Below are 21,640 nucleotides of genomic sequence, written 5' to 3' on the forward strand. Positions count from 1 at the left end.
GGACAGATTCAAATCAGTGGTGTGTCATTTGAACCATGGCTGGTGAGTAAAAAATGTGCTTGAAATTAAAATCCTTGGTGATCTATGTGCATTGGTCTCTTTCCTTTCAGTTTGGTCAGCCAGCCAGCCAGCCAGCCAGCCAACCAACCAACCAACCAGCCAGCCAGCCAGCCAACCAACCAGCCAGCTAGCCAACCAGCCAACCAGCCAACCAGCCAGCCAACCAACCAGCCAGTTAGCCAACCAGCTAACCAGCCAACCAGCCAGCCAACCAGCCAACCAGCTAGCCAGCCAACCAACCAGCCAGCTAGCCAACCAGCCAGCCAAACGGTCAGCCAACCAACCAGCCAGCCAGCCAGCCAACCAACCAACCAACCAACCAACCAACCAGCCAACCAGCCAACCAGCCAACCAGCCAGCCAGTCAGCTAGTCAACCAACCAATCAACCAACCAACCAGCCACCCAACTAACCCCCTTTAAGAAGCTTTTGTAGTCTCACTGAATTTTATGACTGGGAAAGACTTTTGGAGCCATCTGAGATAAATTTATTTTAAAGTCAAGAACCGATTTGCTCCTTGGTGACAGAAATGGGACTAGAACCAAGACCTCCTGGAGAGCAGGCCACACAGCCACTGAAGTTCAATTTTATTGGTTTCAGAAGTGGCTGGTATAGGATAAATATTTAGCTGATGTTTTTGCATATATAACATGTGCTGAGAAGGCCATAAAATTTTTAGGGTCTGTGACCATGTTGAGAATCTGATGATAGTTATGGGTCTTTTCCCTTCCAAAATGCCCGTATGACGTACACACATAAATTTTTCTATTTGATTGAGGGGTATTCACGAACTTCTGAAGTCTTCTCAGGGCACCTCTGGGGAGAGGAGCTGGTTAAGGACATGGAACAGTGTTTTTAAGCAGGGCCCGGCTAGCTAGACACCATCAATTGAATTGGTAATGTCCCCATGCTCAGAGGTGATGTGGTTTTCCCTGGGTGCACTCTTGCCTGGGTGCATGGGTGGAGAGAGGAAGGTTGGATTGATTTAGAGCTGGGGCTCGCTGGGCTGGGGGATGGCAGAGCACGTACATGTGAGTGCATGAATTGTGGACACTATTAGTAATGAGTAACTGTGAACTCCAGGAAGGGAAGAGAAGGAACTCAAGAGGGGGTGGAAAGGTGTGGATACTTGGGAGGGAGAGGGTTTGCAGGCTGCTGAAGAACATATTTGGTTGGAGCTGAGAATGGGAGAGGTAGAAAGCTAGGGAGCAGTGATCACAGGATGGGACTTTAGGGCAGGACTGCAGGAGTAGTGCACTTGCATGTGAAGACTGGGTTCATGGTGTGACCACGATGGTGAGTCACTCATGAGTCTAGAGCATCGAATGTCATTTATGAACATAGAAGCTGTCCAGGACGCACATGGGAGCTAAGGGGAGATGCCTGAAGGATGCATGATATGATCATCACTTAAATTGGGTCAGGGACCTCTCTTGGCTTTAGAGGGAGAAAATAAATCTCTGAAATTGAATGTTGCCTGGAAACTTAATTACTCTGAGGCTGTTATCTCTACCTGGCTTCTTGTCTCCCACTCTTAAGTACACATGTGCTTGGGAGTCAGCCCCACCTGAGTTTAGAACCTCTTAAAGCTGGGAGACTCTAGCCCAGCGCCTCAGCCTTCCCAGCAGCTTCCATCTGTAGCATGGTTATAACACCTAACTCAACCAGATAGTCAGTGAGACTGTGTTGCCTGAGCCAGTGCCTGTCATATCAGAAGTGCCCCACAACCCAGTTTCTTCCCACTTAACCTCCCTCTTGCCCAAAATGCCTGGTTAAAAAGGCTCTCTTGTGGCTTTTCATGTGTCTTTTTCATTTAACTGTTTTGCATCCAATTTCTTGGAGATTATACAAAGCAAACATCCTAAAGGATCCTATTCTGCCTAGGCACAGAGTTCCAAGGGAATAAAATAAAAAAGATTGCTATATCTTTTCACGTACTTTTCTATGTCAAAAACCAATACTTAAAATAATAAATAAGCAAAAACAAAACAAGAACAAACATACCCCCCCCCCAAAAAAAAACAATAGAAAAAGAAAAAACAAATTTAATGAGATCGAAATGATGTGGTGGAAACCAGCAGACTCCTTTGGCTTTACTGCCTGATTTTTATTAGTTGGCAGCCTGGCTTCTTTTTTAAATAGATTGAGGGGGTTTGAATTTCATTATTTCGAGCTCTTGGATTTGGGGAAGAGGAAGAGGTGGTGGAAATGCAGTAGCCAAATAAACATGCACCTTATAATAAAACGCGGACAGAGGTGTGAGTGGACAGAGAAAGGGCGACTCGGCGGGTCAGAATTCTCACACGGAGAGAACCTCCCCAGCCCGCTAACGCCCGGCGCGGCTGCGAAAGTAACAGAATCCGAGTTTCCAGGCCAGATTTTCCCTCTAGCCATTCCCGGCCACGCAAAGCGGAGCTGCGAGCGCACAGAGAGGGATGTCTTCATCGCCAACCGGAATGGAAAGAACCCGCCCGCTCGGGGAGTGCTAGGAGCCAAGGGTCCCTCCAGCGCGCCGGCAGCCGCCAGCATGACTTGACTGCCCCCATCCCTCGCGGTCCCCACTCCCCAGGCGCCCCCCTTCCGGGCGTGCGCGCACGAGCCGGCCGGCCCGGGAGCTGTGCGCTCGGCAGCCTGCGGGCGGCGGCGGCGCCAGCCTCGCGGGGAGAGCGTGGCCGGGGCGGCGGAGGAGGAGCTGGCGCCGCAGCCGCTCCCCTCGGACCGCGCCCCGCCCTCCGCCGCCACCTGCGCGTCCCCTCCGGGCTCCCCGGCCCCGGGGTTGTGTGTCTTCTCGGTGCCGCAGCGGCGGAGTCACTGCGTCCGCCAATTGGGAGACTGGGCGTGTGGCTCCTCCGGGCGCGGGACGAGCAGCGCGGCCCGTTCTGGCGAGCGGAGGGTGCGCCGGCGCGCGTCCCTCCCCGCCACGCTCTCCGCGACCTTTTTGGGAGGGAGGTGGAGAACTGCTGTGACTTTTGCGGTCCGACTCCTTCTGGCCAGCCTCCCGACGCGCCAGCTCACAGACAGGCCAGCGTGCCCGGCAGGCCCCGAAGGCTCCCTGCGTGGTGTTGGGACTTGGAACGTGTCCTGGAGCCGGCGGCGCTGTGCGCGCTGGTGAGTTTGCGGGCGGGGCGGGGTGGCCCCAGTGCGAGGGGCGGAGAGGACGTCGCGTTCGGCCCCTGCTCCCGCCCCCGAGCGCTGCCCCCACTTTGAGAGTAATTGAGACTTGAGCGTGACTGCGGAGCCGCGACCGATGCGGGCGCCAGGCGTGGGCTTTCCCTCTGCCCCGGCGTGATGGAGCGGGTCGGGGAGTGGAACAAAGGCGCCCACCCGGGGGAGCGGGTCCTGGGCTGAAGAGCGCGGGCCGCGCGCCGCGACGGCCGCCTGCGGGCGAGGGTGGTGGCTGCGCGGCTCGAGGCGCGGCGTTCTCCGCCGCGGGTGGGCAGCGTGCCCTGAGCCGGGCACCTGCGCACCGCTCCCGCCGCGGCCTGAGGTCCGGAGGCGAACCCTTGGCCGGTGCAGAGGAGACCCCTTGCCTTTCGCCGAGACGCCTGGAAGTGGCCTCGCGCTGTGGACTGAGCAGGCGTCTCAGGGAGCACTTCTGCAGACGCGGGGCTTCCATGTGAGCGATTTTGCTCTCGCCCTGACTGCCTCGTCCTCCCGGCGGTCTCCACCGCCTGAGCATCCGCGCAGGGGGGCCGGCAGCGGCCGGGGTCCTCGCCGTCAGTCCGTCTGGTGCGTCGAGGCTCGCACGGCCCCCGGCTGCCCCGCGCCTCGCCAGAGCCCGAGGGGACGCGGGTCCGGGGCGAGGCCGGCTGGGCTGTTTGATGGCTTCACTGAGAAGAGTCAAAGTGCTGCTGGTGTTGAACTTGATCGCGGTGGCCGGCTTCGTGCTCTTCCTGGCCAAGTGCCGGCCCATCGCGGTGCGCAGCGGAGACGCCTTCCACGAGATCCGGCCGCGCGCCGAGGCGGCCAACCTCAGCGCGCACAGCGCCAGCCCCCTCCAGGATGCGGTCCTGAAGCGCCTCTCGCTGCTGGAGGACATCGTGTACCGGCAGCTGAATGGTAAGGACGCGCGCCGGCGCCCACGGGGCTCGGCACGGGACCTGGGTGCTGTGCCCGGGAGCCGGCACCTCCTGGCTTCCGCGCGCTCCCTCTTACTCTCTTTGCTCTCTTTTGGGCAGGAGGCCGGGGCTGCTGGAAAGAACAACTACCAGCTTGTTTTTCGTACCCCAGCTCTAAGTTTGGTTTTATCCTGGAAATATGTCAGTCGAGTTGGCTCCCGGTCGCTGCGTGTCAGGCAGGAAATCATTCCCTGGCGACTCCAGCCCGAGCGCGGAAACTAGTAGAGCGGCTAAATGGGACTGCAGGCGCGTGCTGAAGTCTGGGGGTAGAAAGCTCTTAGAGCGTAGCGTTTGGCGGGGGGCTGAGAGCGCGAGAGAGACTGGTGGGTTTAAATGTCTGTAGGTAAAGCTAAGGCCCCAGGTCGCGGAGCTAGTGCGCTTCAGTAGTAATTTGGATGAGTATGACCTCTTATCAGTGAGGCTGGCTGCAGGGCTGATAATGAGGGCGCCTCCCTTCCTGCCTCCTTGGTGGAGGTTGCTGTTAAGACGCCTGGCTTCTCCTCCGGAGCTGCAGAGGGGCGGTGGTTAAAGTTCGCTGTGGGGCTGGGAAACAGGTGTTTACAGAGAGTAGCAAAATGAGATGTGGCATTCAATTAGTGACAGTTGTCAGAGTCTGTCCCATCTACAATGTTCTTCTCGGTGCTTCAGGAGAAGAGGGAGACTTTTCATGTGCCCTGGACACACCTGGTCTAGGGAGTGATGGTCACTGGACACTTGCTGTCCCCAAGGTAAGAGTGAGTGTGACCTGCTAGAGTACAGGCATCTCTCAGGGTCCACGTGGAGTTATCCCAGTCAGATGCAGTCCTTAGGTAGAGGCTGCCTCCTCCATTCCAAAGCTTCTAACTCAGGTTCTCATAGGGCAGTTCCAGAAGTGCAGATCATAAAGATAATGATGATAATTACCTATGGAATTCATGTGGTGTACCAGACAGTGTGCAAAGACATTGCAAATGCATTATCTCTTTGGATGTTCACATCAGCCAAGGAGGTTCCACACCATCCCTGTGTGGGAAACGAGAAAACAAGGCCAGGGGAGGTTTGACTAAGTTGCCCACTGTCCTGCCCCTAGTAAGTAGTAGAGTTTGGAGTCAGAAGCTATTTTCTGGTTGACCACCGAGCCTGTGTTCTTGGCCACTAGCCACAAACTTCTGTGTATAGTCTGCTCCTAATTGTAAGGAATATTAGGTTTGTGGAAAAAAGAAATCTGTGGAGCTGCAGATACAGCCATATACCTGTGTACAGGGAGGACCAGACTGAACTGTAGTGACAGTGAGAGACCAGCCAGTGACAGCTGGCAGAAGGATGATGCCAGACTGTCCTCTTTCTACTCTCTGATGGTTCCTTCTGAGTTACGGGGGTGTGGGGGTGTGTGGCAGGTATGGTCAGATCTCTGAGCAGATAAAAGGACACTAGGTTCTTCTTGATGTCACTCAACGAGTGTCCAGGGGGTGCCTTGAACTTGCATCGGCACTGGGGAGCTGTAGTCCTCGTCACTCCTCGCAGGTGGTGTGGCCTGGCTGTCAGGTGGCCCATGGAGGTCATGTAGAAGCTCTTCCCTGAGTGTCTGAAATCTAAGCCACAGGATAAAACAAAACCTGTGGTTCATTTCTGGAGGAATTAGAAGCATTGCGGGTGGGCCTCATTATTCTGTGCAGATACTGCTATAGATATACCTGTAAGACACAAAAGGATAACCTAGCTTCCCTCACTATCAGGCTGCACTCAGGGACACAGGGCACTTTAGTGTTAGTTTCAATTAGGAACACTAAATATGATATAGCTATACCCCCAAACCCCTTACTAATAGAAATAATAAAGCTATATGGTGTTTGCTAAGTGCCACAGACATGCGTGAACCCATTTAGTCCTTACAGCAACACTATGAGAGAGGTGCTCTTACAACCGCTTGGGTAGCTCTCTCAGGGACACCCAGCTAGAGAGTGTTGGGACTCAGAATTGAACCTGGACCCTGCAGCTCTAGAATGGAACTTCTTAGCTGTCAGTGTGTCTGGATCTTCAGCATGCATCACAATCACCTGCAGGGCCTGTTAAAGCACAGATTTCCTGGCTCCACATCCAGAGTCTCTGATGCAGTGGGTTTGGGGTGGGGCTGAGAATCTGCCTCTCTAACAAGCTTGTGGCAGGAACTGTGATCCACAGCCTGGCACCATACTCCCCATACCAAGCAGAGCCAAAGCAGAAAACCCATTCAACCTCCAAAGTCATGGTGGGGTGGGGGTGGGGGGGTTTCCAAGAAGCCAGGAGCTTGCTTCAGATGGGTTGGGGGTCTGGCTTCTTTCTCTGCATCCATCTGCTATGGGCAATTCCCAGACTGGAAGAGTTGCTGCTGTGGGGTGGGAAGTCTGAATTCTCTTGACTTGCAGCCTCTGAGGAGGAGCTGACAGGAAGGCCCATTTGAGAACTTTTCCTGGGCAAGTGAGGAATTCAAGCTGGGAGTAGGCAGATGTTATCTTCTTGGCTGCCGACTAATTTGTAGTGACATGAATCCTGAAAGAAAAGAGCAGGGAAAAGTTGGGAAATGGAGAGGACCGCCCCCCCCTCCACCCCAGAACTCCTTCCTTTGCCTGTGCTTGTTTCTGGTAGCCTGTGTCCCATCTGATGATGTGCTAGGCCTGCTGGGGCTGCTGCTGAGGGCAGGGAGGGCCTGGGGAGATGGACCTGGACTTGCTGTGTCCTCTTGCACTGCAGCTACTACCGAAGGAGAAGGAAACTTTGACCTTGATGTTCTTTATTCCTTAGGAATTCATGGAGAGCCTGTTAGAGCCAGCGTTGGTCATACAGTAGGGACAAGGCCACTTGGGTCCAGCCCCTCGGTTGCATAGTGGGAGCTGGCATTTAAAGGTTGCTCCTGTGAAGTCTGTGCAGGGGGATTTGTGGAGGGCTGCACCTTCCCCTGGCTGTTGAGCACGACCTTCCCAAGTGCTCTCTTACTGATGAGACAGGTTTTGTTGAGTGTTCTGCAAGTGGCCTGCTGGGACAGGTAGGGGGTGACCCATACTTCTCAGTGTTCTGCTAAGACTCGGTGCCAAGATCTTGAATCCTGCCTTTTGTTGTTATGTTTTGTTTTTCCTAATATAGACTGAGAAAGACACTTTAAAGAGGAGGTGGAGATGCTGGTACAGAGCAGAAAGCACACAGAGAGGGTTCATTTTCCCCTCCAGAATCTCTCTCACAGCTGCTTTTCTGTTCTTTCCCCGAGGCCCATGGCTGATCCTGCCTGCTGCCAAGAAGTGCTACACCTGTACTGTTCCCCAAGGGCACCACCTCTGCTCGCTCACCCTCCATCCCACTGAGCACACAGGCTCCAGCTGTCTGAGTGGAAAGCACCACTTCCACAGGGCTCCAGATTTTCCAATGGCTTCTGGTTTCCTAAGGAATGAAGTGTGATATCTCACTCTTGCCCAGGCCTCTGCCTTCAGCCAGACCCATCTACCTGCTGAACCACCCCCGTTTGCCTCGGGTTTTTAGCCTCCACGTTTCAGCTCTGATCTTTGAGAAGTGCTAGCTGTCCTGATTTGCTCCACCACCCGCTTCTGCAATTCTGCCCGTCCTTCAGGGCTTGGTGTAGGGTCACCTCCTGGGGTGGGGGGTGGCAGGCCACAGGGCTGAGCCCTTCTTGCTCTCAGTTTCCGAGGCTTTTGTCAGTCAAACATCACACGCCTGGCCTGCACTCCTGTGCCTCCATGGGTTTATCTTTTGAGTCCAGAACTGGGCTGGAGGTTTTTTAAGGGGTGGGAATATATTTTGGACTTTTAAATACTACGTCCATCCTGCAGTGTCTGCCGCACACTTTGCACATAATGTAGGCACTTAAGGTTATTGGGTTGCTTAATTGAATGGGAGCTAGTTCTAGGAGGTAAATGATAGCCACACAGAAAATAACATCAAGACTGTAAAGGCTGTGTTGGGTTGGGTGGATATGGTGAGGGGAGGGGGCTGGAAGGACTTAGCTGGGGAGACTGAGTGTGAGGAAGCAGTCTTGTCTCTGCCATCTTGCCTCTGCCATCCTGCCTGCATCAACTTCCCTCTGCCACCTTGCCTCTGCCATCTTGCCTCCGCCACCTTGACTCTGCCACCCTTCTTGTACCATCTTGCCTCTGCCATCCTGCCAGCATCATCTTGCCTCTGCCATCCTGCCTGCACCATCTTGCCTCTGCCATCCTGCCAGAACCATCTTGCTTCTACCATCTTGCCTGCACCATCCTGCTTCTGCCATCCTGCCAGCACCATCTTGCTTCTGCCATCTTGCCTGTACCTTCTTGCCTCTGCCATCTTTCTTGGGCCATCTTGCCTCTGCCATCTTTCTTCCAGCATCTTGCCTGCACCATCTTGCCTCCACTATATTGAGGCTGCTCTAGTTTTGATCTTCCTGACTGAATGGAACCAGATCCATCGAGGCACTTGGAAGTAAACATTGATCAAGGTTAGGAACCAGCAAATTTCAATGTTTTTTTCCCCAAGTGTGTGATTTTATAACATAAATGTGGTTTTATATTCTTTTTTTTTGTAGTGTGTAATTCATTCATATTTATTGTAGAAAATTTGGAAAATCTAAAAAGTCATACAGAAGAAAATAACACTGTTAAAATATTTTAAGAAATGACGGCATAGTGGTTTTGTACTAGCCCTAGGAAATTGGACCTAGGGACAGACAGATTACTTGTTAGAATTTCCCATGTAACTTTGTACGTGACTTTTGGCTTTCTGTCACCTTCTGAAGAATTCATTTATTTCTCTCATTTTAGAGATGAGAAAAGTGAGAAGCAGTGTGTGAATAGCCAGGGCGATAGAGCCAGTGAAGGGCAGAGCTTGGGCTGCTGAATACCAGGTGCGTTACCCCAGCTCAGGACCCTCCTGATGAGTCAGGGGAAGAGGCACTGGCAGATGCAAGCTCCCAGCCCTGTCTGGTGACCCCACCCTCCTGGGACACAATACCCCAGTAAGCCCGGGCAGCTCTGTCATAAGCAGAAAGGCAATCAATTCAAGTTAGATTCCAAATTTAGATTTCAGAAGGATATTGAATAGAAGTGGGGTTGCTTGAAGAAATTGAAAATCTTTGTGGAAATGGAGAGAAGTCAAAATTACCTATCCCAGTCCTGCCTCCAAACCACACAGGCACACGAAGCTAGAGACTGAGCTTCAGAGAACCAAAACGTCCCCAAATAACCCAAGGGCAGCCCATCCAGCCTGGCTTTTAAGCCAAAGAGCCCAGTCAAGGAAAGTGAGCTGGCTCAGAGGGACAGGGAGAAATGTGCTGCCACAGGGCTCCAGGGTGGAGCCAGAAAGAGAGGGATGGTGTTTGAAAGCCTCTCTTTGTGGATTCCAGAGCTGGCCTGGTGCTACTGCCTATTTTCTGCCGGATGTAGATGTGCTCGTGTATACCACAGATGCTGGGTGGTACCAGCATTTCCTGTGGGAAGGAGGTAAGGGAGAGAGAGGTGAGGGCAAATGTCCATGTTAAAATCGACACTGCAGTGGTGTGTCAGAAGGGAACCAGGGCAGTGCGAGCCTTGGCACGCTGCATGAGACGTTCAGCAGGGCTTGGGGACAGGAGGGCCCAGGGCTGTGGAAGGCTCATCAGCAGGGCCGGGGCTGGTGCTGGAAGGAGGCTCCTTCCCTTCCCTCCAGCGACTCACACTGTCTGGTTGCAGCTGACTTTTGGAGAAGTGGGGAGCCCTGCTCTTGCATAGCCCTCAGATGCAGTCGCATCTGTGTTGGCCAGTGTGTGTGACAGGCACCCTGCCAGCGGGGGCAGCTGCTGCCTGTCCGGCCTATAGGTAGCAGGAGAGGCAGCCAGTGTCGTTCTTGCTGAAGAAATCCAACTCCCCTGACCTTTGCTTGTTGCGAAATTGGAAATGTCCTTTGTGGATGGGAAGAGGCCTCAGTAATTAGAGCTAAGAGTGACAGTGGAAGGAGAAACGGGGCACAGTGAGGCCCTATTCAAGTGAAGAACAACGTGAGATCAACCTTCCAGTCTTCAAGAGTACATTAGAAGCACGGCTGTCGTCTTGGGCGCCAGACAGACCAGGTTTAATTTCCAGTTCTGTCACTTATTAGCTCTGTGACCTTGGGCAAGTCACCTCACTTTTTGGCTGTAAAGCAGGGTCACTGTATCAGGATGAATTGAGATTCAAAATGTATAGCAGGAGTATGGGGCTGGACACTCGACAGCTGTGGGAATATAAACTCCCCTTCCTGCACCTGACACTTAAGCTGCCCTGGCACATAGTAGGTGCTCAGCAAACATTTCTTGAATGAAAGCACAGACAGCGAGTGATGCTTCGTAGCAGAGCATGGTCATTGCTATCTGCGATGTAAATCTCAAAAGAGGTAAGAGCAGGTCCTTTTCATTCTAACTCTGTCGGGCTCTTTGGACGAACTTGTGATCCTTCTCTCTTCCATGTGCTTGTCTGAGGCCAAATTTTTCTTCTTCCATCTCTCACCCTCCCCATTTCCCCTTACTTACAATGCTGATATCTTTGGGTAATTGCTTTTGAGGCCAAGGAGGAGCAGTGGCTTTGTGTGTCTATGGCAAATTCCATTCCAGACCACATTGGCTGTTCACACCTGTTAGTGAGCACCTCTACCCCACCCAGGTGTGGGCCAGCTCAGAATACCAAGACGTGCAGATAGATGGCACGTCCTTCTAGATGCTGGGGTCTGGTAGGAAAGGCTGTGTAGTTGTACCAGGTATACGCTAGGTCCCCAAAGAATGTCAGGCTGAGTGTGGAAGCAATGAGGCTTGCACTGGCACACAGTAGGTGCTTAACCAGTGAGCGTGGAATGTAAACAAGAGCACTAAGAAGTTTTGACACGGGGGCAATAGGAGCCAGGTGACAGGACCACCTTGTGGAAAATGTACAGGCAAATCAGGGAAAGTGGGTGCTTTGAGAGACCACAAGGGCCCGGAACTGGGAACCGCTAGGGCGCCTGGCGGGGAAACGCACAGAGGCAGGACAGTGTGTGGGGACATAAGTGAGGTGGTGTGGCCAGAGTTGCTTGGCAGAGTGGAGCTTGTTTGGAGGACCATTTAGATGCTCAGAATCCCAGGCTGGTTGGACTTAATTCTGCAGGTAGGGGTGAGGTGGAGTGGGGGGTCAGGTGCCCACGTCACCATGATGCCTGGCGTTGGTGTTGTGTGAGGGTTGGTGCAGGAAGGCAGGCGGCAAAGTAGGTGGAAGGCAGTAGTGGGTGTCAGTGCCGCCATGCTCTGAGCACAGGAGCGGCCAGCCTCTGCACCTTGGGTGATGCCAGCTGTGCCTCTTTCTGGAAGCCCCTGCTTGGCCTCATCCAGACGAAGAGTCAGCGCCAGAAGTGTTCCGTTTGGAAAATCCGAAGTGCTGTCCCGACTCCCGGGCTCCTGCTGCTCCCAGACCTCACTCAGGCCCCGCCCCTGCCCAGCACCCTTCTCCGGCGCCCTGGCCCATCCTGCCAGCCCTCCAGGTCCGTCCCTACCTCCTGTCTTCTGTGCCTCGTCCAGTAACCCCTGCCCATGCGGCAGCTTACCTGATGCTGTCCCCGTCTTAGCTGGACCCTCAGCTTGCCCTCCCTTATCATGGGTTTTCTTTGTCCTCCCCAAGCCTCCCAGAGCCCAAGAGGAAGTGGGTGGTCTGGAGGGGTTCTGCAGGAGGCCCTGGAGAGGGGGTGGGAGGAGTGGTCAGACTCGAAACTCAGTCTCTTCCCATCCCTGCCCCCCCCACACTGTCAGTTTTCAAATGACGCAGAGGCTTGTTCCACCCCAGCTGCCCACTGCATGCAGGCTTTGTCCCAGTGGTGGCTGTGGCGACCACTGAGTCTGCATGGGTGTGTTGTCAAGCCCACCACCAGACTTCTGGGGCCTCCCACCTCTTCTGGATTCAGATGGAGTGCCATGTTGGGGGGGGGTGGACCTGGCTTCCTTAGCAGTGGCTGAAGGGATCTGAAGATGGAGCCCAGAAGCACAGTGGCCTTTGGCCAGGGGTGGGGGACAGCTGCCACAAAGAAGCAGGTAGCGTGCCCCCTTCAGCTGGACAGTGTGGAGGTGCAGTGGCCTCCCGGAGAGAGGAGCACTCACTGCTCTGTCCCCCCCCACCCCCCTCTTCCTTCCTTCCATAGCACTTAGATTAAATGCAGGACTCACATGGTTGAAAGACCTTCCTGTCCCTTAGTGATTGCTACTCACGGGTCTTTAGACTGTTCTGACACGTGGATGACAATCGGCTTAGCCACTGATAGAGAAGTTTTCCCTTTTAATAATGTCCCTGTCATTGCTAACTGCAGAGCCTCAGCCTTGCCATGCATGAGTAATGAATGGCTGCGTAATTACAGGCAGCCACATCCAGACACCGACACGAGCGTGCTGACAGTTAATAGGGAGCAAGGATCCAGAAGAACTTCTTCCATCTTAGCCTTGCACCTTATGGCTAATTGTGTGTTTAGTGTTTACTGAGGAATGTGCTGTGGTTGTGCATGGCTGGCTGGATGCTGTACCTCTCTGGTAGAAAGAACAGGAACTCAGGGTCAGGAGACTGGGGTTCTAAGTCTGCTCTATTTGTAGGGACCAAACTTTATGCATCTATAAAGTGAGAGCTGCATGACTTTAGGGCCCTTTAGCTCTCAAATTATGAATAACACCTCCTCCTTTCTTCTTACTAAAATCTTGTGCATTCTCCAAGGACTAATTCCAAAGCCCTTTATTCCCTGAAACCTTCCCTGACCACCTTGTCAGAATTGCCCATCCTTCTGGGCTGTTATGGTAATTTGCATGGGTCTGCTTTTAGCCCTTGTTCATCTCTGCTTTGTATTATAACGAATTGTTGGTGTGGTCAGACCAAACAGTTTGCGAGATAATAGGTTTTATTCATTTCAAAAAATCTCTGCCTCCTTTGGGAGTTAATCCATCAGCAAGAAACTTGTTTTCACTTAACAAGCCCAGAAGTTGTGGTAGCTAGCATTGGTTTGGCATCATGATGTCACAGCTCATGTCATTATGTTTCTGTTGGTCTCTGCTTTGTGGTTACAAGGTGGCTGCTGTGGTTCCAGTCATTACATCTTTGTACAAGTTAGAAAGTGTAGTACCAGTGGCCACATCTGCTCCTGTTGTTTAATCAGGAAAGAAAATCTTTTCCAGAAGTCTCTGTGGCAAGCTCCCATGTGTGGGCCAGGGCACAGTTCCATGAGCAGCCTTTCTTTAAGAGAAGAGTTGCTGTCCAGAGAAAGTAGGTATGTGGTAGCAAAGGAGAAGGAGAGGAGAAGTGGAGGAGAGGAGGAGTGGTGTTTGGATCGCAAACCCTCACTGTCTGCCATCCCTTCCCCACCCCCAGAACATTTCAATGAATGTTAAAGTTGAAGCAAGACTCTTGGCTAACTAGAAATTCAATTAACTACGATACTTAAGTCCTTGGGCATTTTGGTTAACTTAAATTTGACTTAAAGAGATCTCATAAGTTGAAACTACCATATATGACTGTATTTTGTCAATATTAGGATGTACATTTTTACATCTTTTAAATTGGGATTCATGTTGCAGTCAGTGGTATGTCATAGTTAAACTGGTAGCATTTTTTACCCTATGGTATGTAAAAGTGGCACATCTGACAATTGAAGGCTTCGTAGGTTCAATGAAATACAAGATATGTATTTTCATACGTATACCAGGGTTTACCCTACACAGCTATTTTTATTGAGCATCTAATACATATCAAGTGTTCTGTTTCACTTAATTCTACATCAAACCTATTTATACTGTTATACCCATTTTACATATGAGGAAGCTAAAACTCAGAGAAATGAGGAGGTTGTACAGAGACACCCACTAGCTGCCCCATTCTGTGTCTTCCTTTGTGGAGTTGGCACTTGCTGACTCCTGGGTGTGCGATCGAGTACCACTCATTGGCAGCTGGTCCAAGGACTGCAGTGGGAGGGATAGGTACAGGGACGCCAGCCACCAGTGACAGGATGGTGGCAGGAAACCTTCCTTCACTCAGGTTCAGCAGTCGCTAGTGTGTAAAGCTGTAAAGCTGTTAATTCCAGGGCTCTAAATTATGCCGTGTGAGCTTTAAATCCATCCCATAATTAGAACGAAATGTGAGAAAAGTGAAATTGATATTAAGTTAATTAGAAGGCTTTGCTTATATTTGCAAGGAAATTAGCACAACAAAACAAGAGTGCTGACAAGTGCACATGGTTAATCTCTTCTGCATTTGGGCAGCTCTCAGCAGGCCTCAGGCAAGCTCTAAGCTCTGTTCATTGGCTTCTGCCCTGGATCCTCACTAGGATTGTGTATCCATCTGATTGGTATCATGGTGGCTTGAAATGGGCACAATCCAGCATAATATTGCAATGGTCATTTTTTTATTGGATGCATGGCTTTGAACAGGAGTGCACCATCCAGCTTAGGCCCAGGCCCTAGCAGTGTGTGTGGGTGGGCTTCAGAGATTGTGTGTCATCACGCAGGCACAAGCTTCAGGGAAACCGATACAAAGGCTCATGCAGTTCCCTGTGTCCAGAAGGTATGTTCTTGGGCTCAAGTGCACCCTTTTTCTCATTCCTGTTTACTATCCTGACCCATGCCACGGACCTGGATTTGAGTGCACAGCATAGAATTTTAGTTTGGAATTCCTAGAAGGCAGATAGCATGTCTTTTTTTATGGTACCCTTTATACCAGATCAGGGTCTGGATCAGGGAGGCCTAAGTCAGGCAGCTGACAACTACACTGTCCTTAGTTGAGGTGGCAGAGGCAGGGCTGTTTTCACCAAGGAATTTTCTTTCCCTCTTGGGCACAGAGCTGGTCTTCAGCCTCCTCTGCAGTTAGGTGGGATTGTGTGACTGAGTTTTGGGCAATGGGAGATGGTGGAAGTGATGTTTGCCACTGTCAGGCCTGGGCCACAAAAACTCCTGTGGGGTCCTCCAGGCCACCTGTTCGTGGCACACAAAATGGAAGGATCCTGGACTCTGAATGACTGTGTGGAGCAGAGCACCACCCTCCCCAGCTATCTCTTGCTCTCTCTGTGCATTGGACCATTCTGTTAAGCCATTGAGATTTTGGAGCTTATCTGTTACAGCAGGTAGTATTACTTATCCTGGCTAATTCACCTAGGCAGGGCTGGAATACTAGTCTCCCTAAGCAACAGGCCAGGCTATCTACTCTAGGTCTCTGTCCTTGATTAATATCATCAGCACATCATACTGATTGAGCTTAAGCAGTAATTAGGGTGTGATAAGGTGGTTGGATTGAAAGCTACCTATTTCTAGGTCAGCTTTAGCTTTTGATCTGCTGTTGGCTTTAAGAAAATAGTCTTGTTTCTTAGTGTCCCTGTGTTCTATTTAGAGATGGAATGATTATAATCATCTCCTACTTATGCTCCTTGTTGGAGCCGGGGGATAAGTATTGAAATATAGCTAAGTTGTTTGCAATTATAAACAACTAAATAATATATGCATTGTCTTTATTATAGCTTCTGCTGATGGGAACTGGCATTTTTCAAGATGAGACAAAGTGAAAAGGTTAGTTTAAGAATTAGCAATTAAAAAAATCATGATCTTTGCTGCCACTGCATTTTAAATCATGCAAACATTTATGTTTGTGCCAAAGTTCTACAATTTCCTTTAGAGCAATTACTGAAATGCATTCACAAGATAAAAATGGAGTTTGGGGAAGAATATTTAAGAGCTCTTTAATGATGTTAAAAACTTTGCTAATTTGCCAAGTTGTTCTAAAATCTACTTCAGTTTTTTTCCCCCTGCCTACCTATCTTCCTGCAATTGAGCTGATTCCAGGAGACTTGAAGAAAGGGGGCTAAAACACTGTTAAAATACACAAATCTCATGAAATATCTTTTCAAAAGCTTTTTTTTCCCCTTCATTAGCTGAAGGTGAACACTCTGGAAGATATAAGAACATTTGGGCTGTGCTTACTTGCACAAAGCAGTCTGGGGAGAAAACAGAAGCTAAACAGTCTGGGGAGAAAACAAGCTAAACAGTAGTTACTAGTGAGTGGCTTGAATTAAACTCTTTTTCTTTTACTGCTCCTTAGTAGCTAGTGTAGGTGAACCTTGGGGAGGAGAGGACTGCTCTGAGTCTCCGTGCTCCTCCTCCTCCTCCTTAAGCAGGTCTCTGTGTGGCGAAACTGCAGTCAGTGAATGGCTTGTGCCCCACCCCCTGCATATTACTTGCTCCTCCAGCTCCTCCTTCGTGCCTCTGAAAACCCAGGGCCCCTGGGGACCCCAGTCTGTCCTTCCTCTTCCCCACAAGAAAGGATCTAGTGTTAATGGTTCATATTTTCATTAGAGTGTAAGTTCATGAATACCAGTCAGTGAAACTGTAACCTTCAGTAGGGAAGATTCAATAGCACTGAGTTCCAGACAAGAGCCAAGATATGGTGGGCCCTGGTCCCACCAGCTAGCCAGCTGGCTTCCAGGTGGCTTTGTATGATGGACTAAGCATGGGCTTTGGAGGTAGGTAGATTTGATCTCAAACTTCCTTTTGGCTACTTAACAAAGCCAAGCCAAAGCATGGACATTAGGCACATCAAGTAACATTGATGAGCCTTAGTTTACCCATCTGGAAAACAGTAGCTGCTCCTATAAATATGATAAAGACTATGTTAAGGTGATATTTATAGAACCCCTTGAAGAGTGCCTGTGAGTAGGAGAGTGTTGATAAGTGATGTGACCAGTGTTGCAGCGGTGACAGTGATTACCATTACTGCTGCTTAGAACAAGACACTCAGCCCCTCCAGGATATAGTTTTCTCCCCTGTAGGATCTGGATAAGATCTAAAGCGTGTTCAGGTTCTATAATTTTATGGATCAGAAAGGTAGTCAGTGATACAAAGGGTTTGTTTTCATGTACTTGACGACTGGTCAGGATTGGTCAGATTTGTATCTCTTGGCAGTAATGAAAAGTTCATCCTGAAGGAATGGGAGATGGTTTTCTTAGGTGCAGTGGTTTTAAAACGTGTCTGCAGATTCTTTGACACTCTTCCCATCAAAAGGTGGAGTTTAATTCCCCTCCCGTTGATTACGTGTTGGCCTTAGTGACTTGCTTCTAGTGAGTGGAATTCAGTGGAAATGAGGTTGCATGACTTCTGAGCTGGATCAGAAAGGGCGAGAGAGCTTCTGCCTGGGGCTCTCTCTGGGGATGTGCATCTTTGAAGCCTTGAGCCATCATATAAGAAATTGGGCTGCCCCGAAGCCAGCACATTGGAGAGACCATGTGGAGAGGGCGAGAGATGCCCAAGGAGCCCTGGTTGTTCTGGCTCCGAGATGTTCATGTACTCCCAGTGCAGGTGCTGGACACGTGAGTGAGCAGGCATACAGATGACTCTGACCCATGGAGCAGAGATGAGCTTTCCCCACCCCCAGGCCTGTCCAAATTGCAGATTCATGAACAAAATAAATGTAGCTATTGTTCTAATGCACTGACTTTTACGGTGGCTTGTTATACATAAATAGTTGAAACACTAGGGCAGTATCCTTGTGCCTCATAAAGTTTTTTTTCCTCCTCAACATGAGAAATAGGTTCCTGATGCTGATGATAGCAGTGCTAGAAGTCATAAATATAACAATAGCTAACATTTATTGAACACTGGTTTAAAGTACCAGGCACTGTGCTAAAGACTCTCTGTGGATATAAAAGTGGATAATGAGTGTTTTGGGTAAGTCTTGGGTTTACATGCACGGATAGACTGTGGGTAACAGCCTGACTGTCGCATTGGGGGTCTGGTTGGCCAGGAACTTCAGGTGACTTTTAGCCACATCTCTGGCAATTCACCTGGACCACTGTGCACTGCTGCTACACCAAGATGGGATGCAAGGGGGCTGTCATGGTGGCCCCCAGTGGGTGTCACTTGGCTAACATCGTGTCCAGTCTCAGGAACCCAAGTGGTACCAGAGGAGAGGGTCTGGGGAGGCCTCATAGCCAGCCTCAACCCACTTACCAGGTTCTTGACTCCGCCACAAGAAAGAAGTAAAGAGAAGAGTGACAGTAGAAAGTGAAAACAGGTTTAATATAATACATAGGAGATACAGATTTCACAGAGGACGTGCAGCCTAGCTCCAGAGACTGAGCAGGGCCCACACCAAGTTTAATACAAAAGTAAGAAATACATCCTTAAAGTTTAGCACAGAGTGCAGGCTGGCTCAAGAGAGTGAGCAGCTGCTTGCTGAAAGTAAGCTTGATACAAAAGGAAAGAAATAATACTCCACAGACAAAGTGCAGGCTGGCTCTAGAGTGGACAGCAGCCTGCCAAAGCCAAGTTTGATTTCACAGAGAAAGAAAAACACACCTCAGGCGAAGTGCGGGTTGGCTCCAGGAGAGTGAGCAGCAGCCCCACCAGGATTTATCTTTTATGGTTTTGCTGTCTAATACATATTCATGCTATGTGTTAAATATTCAGCTAAGGGGGTGGTTCCCAGTTATGTAACCTTGTCTTGCACATGCTCAGTTGGTCTCTTTTAGGGCACACTCATTGGTCAAATTTTATCACATGCACCCAACATATTCAAGAAAATTCTGCACTCTTTAGCTCCTCCAGTGGAAGGTCAAAGGATAAATTCCACTTTACTGAGCATGCTTGGCTACTGGGGTTATATAACCCCTCTACTGAACATGCCCAGACACTTGATTTGAATAATCCAGCCCACTGAGGTCTCAGTTTCCCCATGTTGGTACTGAAAATAGGTCCAACAGGCAACAGTAACTCTCCTCAAGGGGAGGACCTAGAAGAGGGGCCTGAGACCTTGGGGAGTGACTTGAAACTTAGAGGTGTGTCCTGAAACCTGAACCCATGGAAATGGAGTACCTCCTATCTCACTAGCACCATAATTTCTACATCCTGCTGTTCCAGGTCTTTTAGTGGAGACAAAAACACCTCTGACAGAGCCTGTTTCTACAGGAGACAAATGATTTTCTACTGTTTGTAGAACCTGGAGAATCTGGTGCTACAGGTAATACATATTGCAAACCTACAATGCACCTTATCTTCTAGAGGTTTAAATAAATACTGCAAATTTCTTTTATTCGAATTAAATAGAGTGGGAAGTAGGGGGCTTGTCTGAATTATGGTCTGAGGAAACCAAATGAATATTTCTCACTTTTCCTGGAATGAGATCATTTTTAGTTCATTTCTCACATGGACACACCCAGTGTCCCTAGCCTTAGCACTCACTAAAGTATAGGAATACAGTAGGCCCGTGCTCCCTGTGGTTGCCTGAGCTTCACATTTGGTTGGGGAACTTGGGAAAAAGTACCAGTTGCCAGATCCCTCAACCTGGAGGTTCACATTTTGTAGATGTGAGGTGGGACTTGATTTGGGAATCTTTTTCTTCAAAAGCTCAGCGGGTGATTCTGATGAGCCACTGAGGTGGTTTGATGCCCATGCTCTGAAGTACTTGCTAGTCATTTTCTCAAGGCAAAAGCTTTAAAGTCTACACACCTGTGATTTCTAGGCGGGTATCTCCCTGGCCATTGTGAAGACTAGGTGAGTTCACATGGGATGTTGGTTGAATTTCTGGATTCTAGTAGATTCTTGAGCAGCAGGTATTGCTGTGGCTTGAGGTTTTGTGGTCGAGGTGGCCGGCAGTTCCTTTTGGGGTCGATTGTGCCTTCTGTGAGTGATGTAGTGGTGTCTTCATCTCACTCTATCTGGTGTCTTTTTGTTTGGGAAGATGGATCTCAGTTTATATATTTTATTCTGTTTGCTGGAAGAACAGTTTTTGCATTTTTTTATGTAAAACCCGCTCCTCCTCTGGTGTTTCCTGTATCAGTTTATGGTGGCACCGGTCTCCTGGTTTCCTGAGCCAGTTCCCCCATTCATCTTCCCATGCCCAGTGGCTCTGCACAGCTCCTGCGTCATGCATCCTGGGCGTCTTCCCCAGGTAGCCCCTCGCACCTCTGCTAGGACCTTGTATTGGCTTCTGCCTCCAGCTCTGCGCCTTCCAGTCCGCGCTGCGTTTTGCCACCACTGTTTTCTTCCCAAAACACAGATCGTGTCACTCCGCCGCCCACGCTGTTCCCTCAGCCTGTGTTGTGTTCTGTATCTCCTCAGATGCCTCTCTTCCTTTAGCGCCCACATGCCTTTCCTTAGGAGAGCGACCTGCCGTCCCAGAGTTCCTAAAGTGATGGAGGTTCGTCGGACATGGTAAAGTTGCAGTGTCGTGCAGAATCCTTCTGTATTTTATTAAATTTTTCAACCTTTTATGGTTCTCTTGCCCACATCTAATTGTATAGCTTCTTTTTTCTAGTGTTTTTTTTTTTAGTCTTTCCAAAGCATTCAACCTGATTTTCACTGAAACAGTAAGCCTTTTTTCTCAATCATGTCTTCAATTTATGTATAATTTAATAGAATTACATGATTACAATAACAAGCACAGCTGGCATGAAGAGGTTTGGGAAAAAACAAAGAATTGTTGGCAGTGCACAGCTCAACTGGTCAGAGCAGAAGAGGGCAGGCTGGTAGACAGACCGGGCCTGTCACTCGTGAGCCCGTGTGCCTCGGGCGTCAGCTGTCACTGTGGTTCACGGGGATGGAGAATGTCAGTCAGTGTGGCAAGTCAGTTAAGAGAGCATTTTGAATTAAATCATTAGCATGTTCATTGTGATAAATTGGAAACAGGGAAGAATAGAAATGAGAAAATTTCTATAATTCTAAAGCATTAAAATAACAATGTTTTGCTTTTCTTCTGTAAACATTGTTACATCTTTGAGTTCATTCTCATATATAAACATTTGTGTCCTATACATTCACTTAACATTTTCGTATAAACAGTTCCCTGTAGTATTAAATGGCTTATAAACATTAGTTTTAGGTGTTGTATGTTATTTTCATTTAATGGTTTTATCCTAAGTCATTTTCCCACTTTGCTATAGGCAGGTACGTAGGTTGCTTTAGAATTTTCATGATAACTAATGGTGTGGTGAACATCTTTATAAAGAGAACTTAATGTCCAACGTCAGATAGAAATAGTGTCACATGGAATTTTTACCCCAAAAGGTATGTGCTTTTAAAAGGCTTTTGGCATATGAAGGTTCTTAAAAAGTTCATGAAAAAATAGAATTAAAAGATAATGCAAATATTTTTATGAACTTTTGAAGACCCCTCATATTTTTGTCAAACTGCTTTCCATTAGGTTTATACTTCCACTAGCAAGATATAAAGTCTTTGTTTTACTTTATCCTCTTCCATAATGAATAGATATTATAATTTTTGAATCGTTGCTAATTTGACAGATTACAATCACATCTTCTTGTTTTAGCTTTCATTTGCTTGATTCATAGTGAAACTGAATATTTTTCCAAATGTCATTTATTTGCATTTGCATTTTTGTAGAATTTTAAGCTCTGCTTATCTGTTAAAAGCAGAATTTAACTTTTGATTAATTCAATTGTTGATTTGCATGCAGTTTTTATGTAGTAAATAAATTATCTTTGTCTTCAGTATTTATTTTGAATATGCCTTTTAAA

The 21,640-nt window shown here is 49.1% G+C and overlaps 1 protein-coding gene across 1 annotated transcript in view; it reads left to right on the top strand.

Annotated features, from left to right (window-relative positions):
- Positions 1-3,784: 3,784 nt before the first annotated feature.
- GALNT17 (polypeptide N-acetylgalactosaminyltransferase 17) overlaps positions 3,785-21,640 on the top strand; it is a 450,484-nt gene continuing 432,628 nt past the window's right edge. The window contains exon 1 of the mRNA XM_063089198.1: positions 3,785-4,118. Coding sequence (XP_062945268.1) covers positions 3,881-4,118 — 238 coding nt within the window. The 5' untranslated portion in view covers positions 3,785-3,880. The remainder of the gene's footprint in view (positions 4,119-21,640) is intronic.

The sequence above is a fragment of the Cynocephalus volans genome, chromosome 3, assembly GCF_027409185.1.
Source record: "Cynocephalus volans isolate mCynVol1 chromosome 3, mCynVol1.pri, whole genome shotgun sequence".
NCBI lineage: Eukaryota > Metazoa > Chordata > Mammalia > Dermoptera > Cynocephalidae > Cynocephalus > Cynocephalus volans.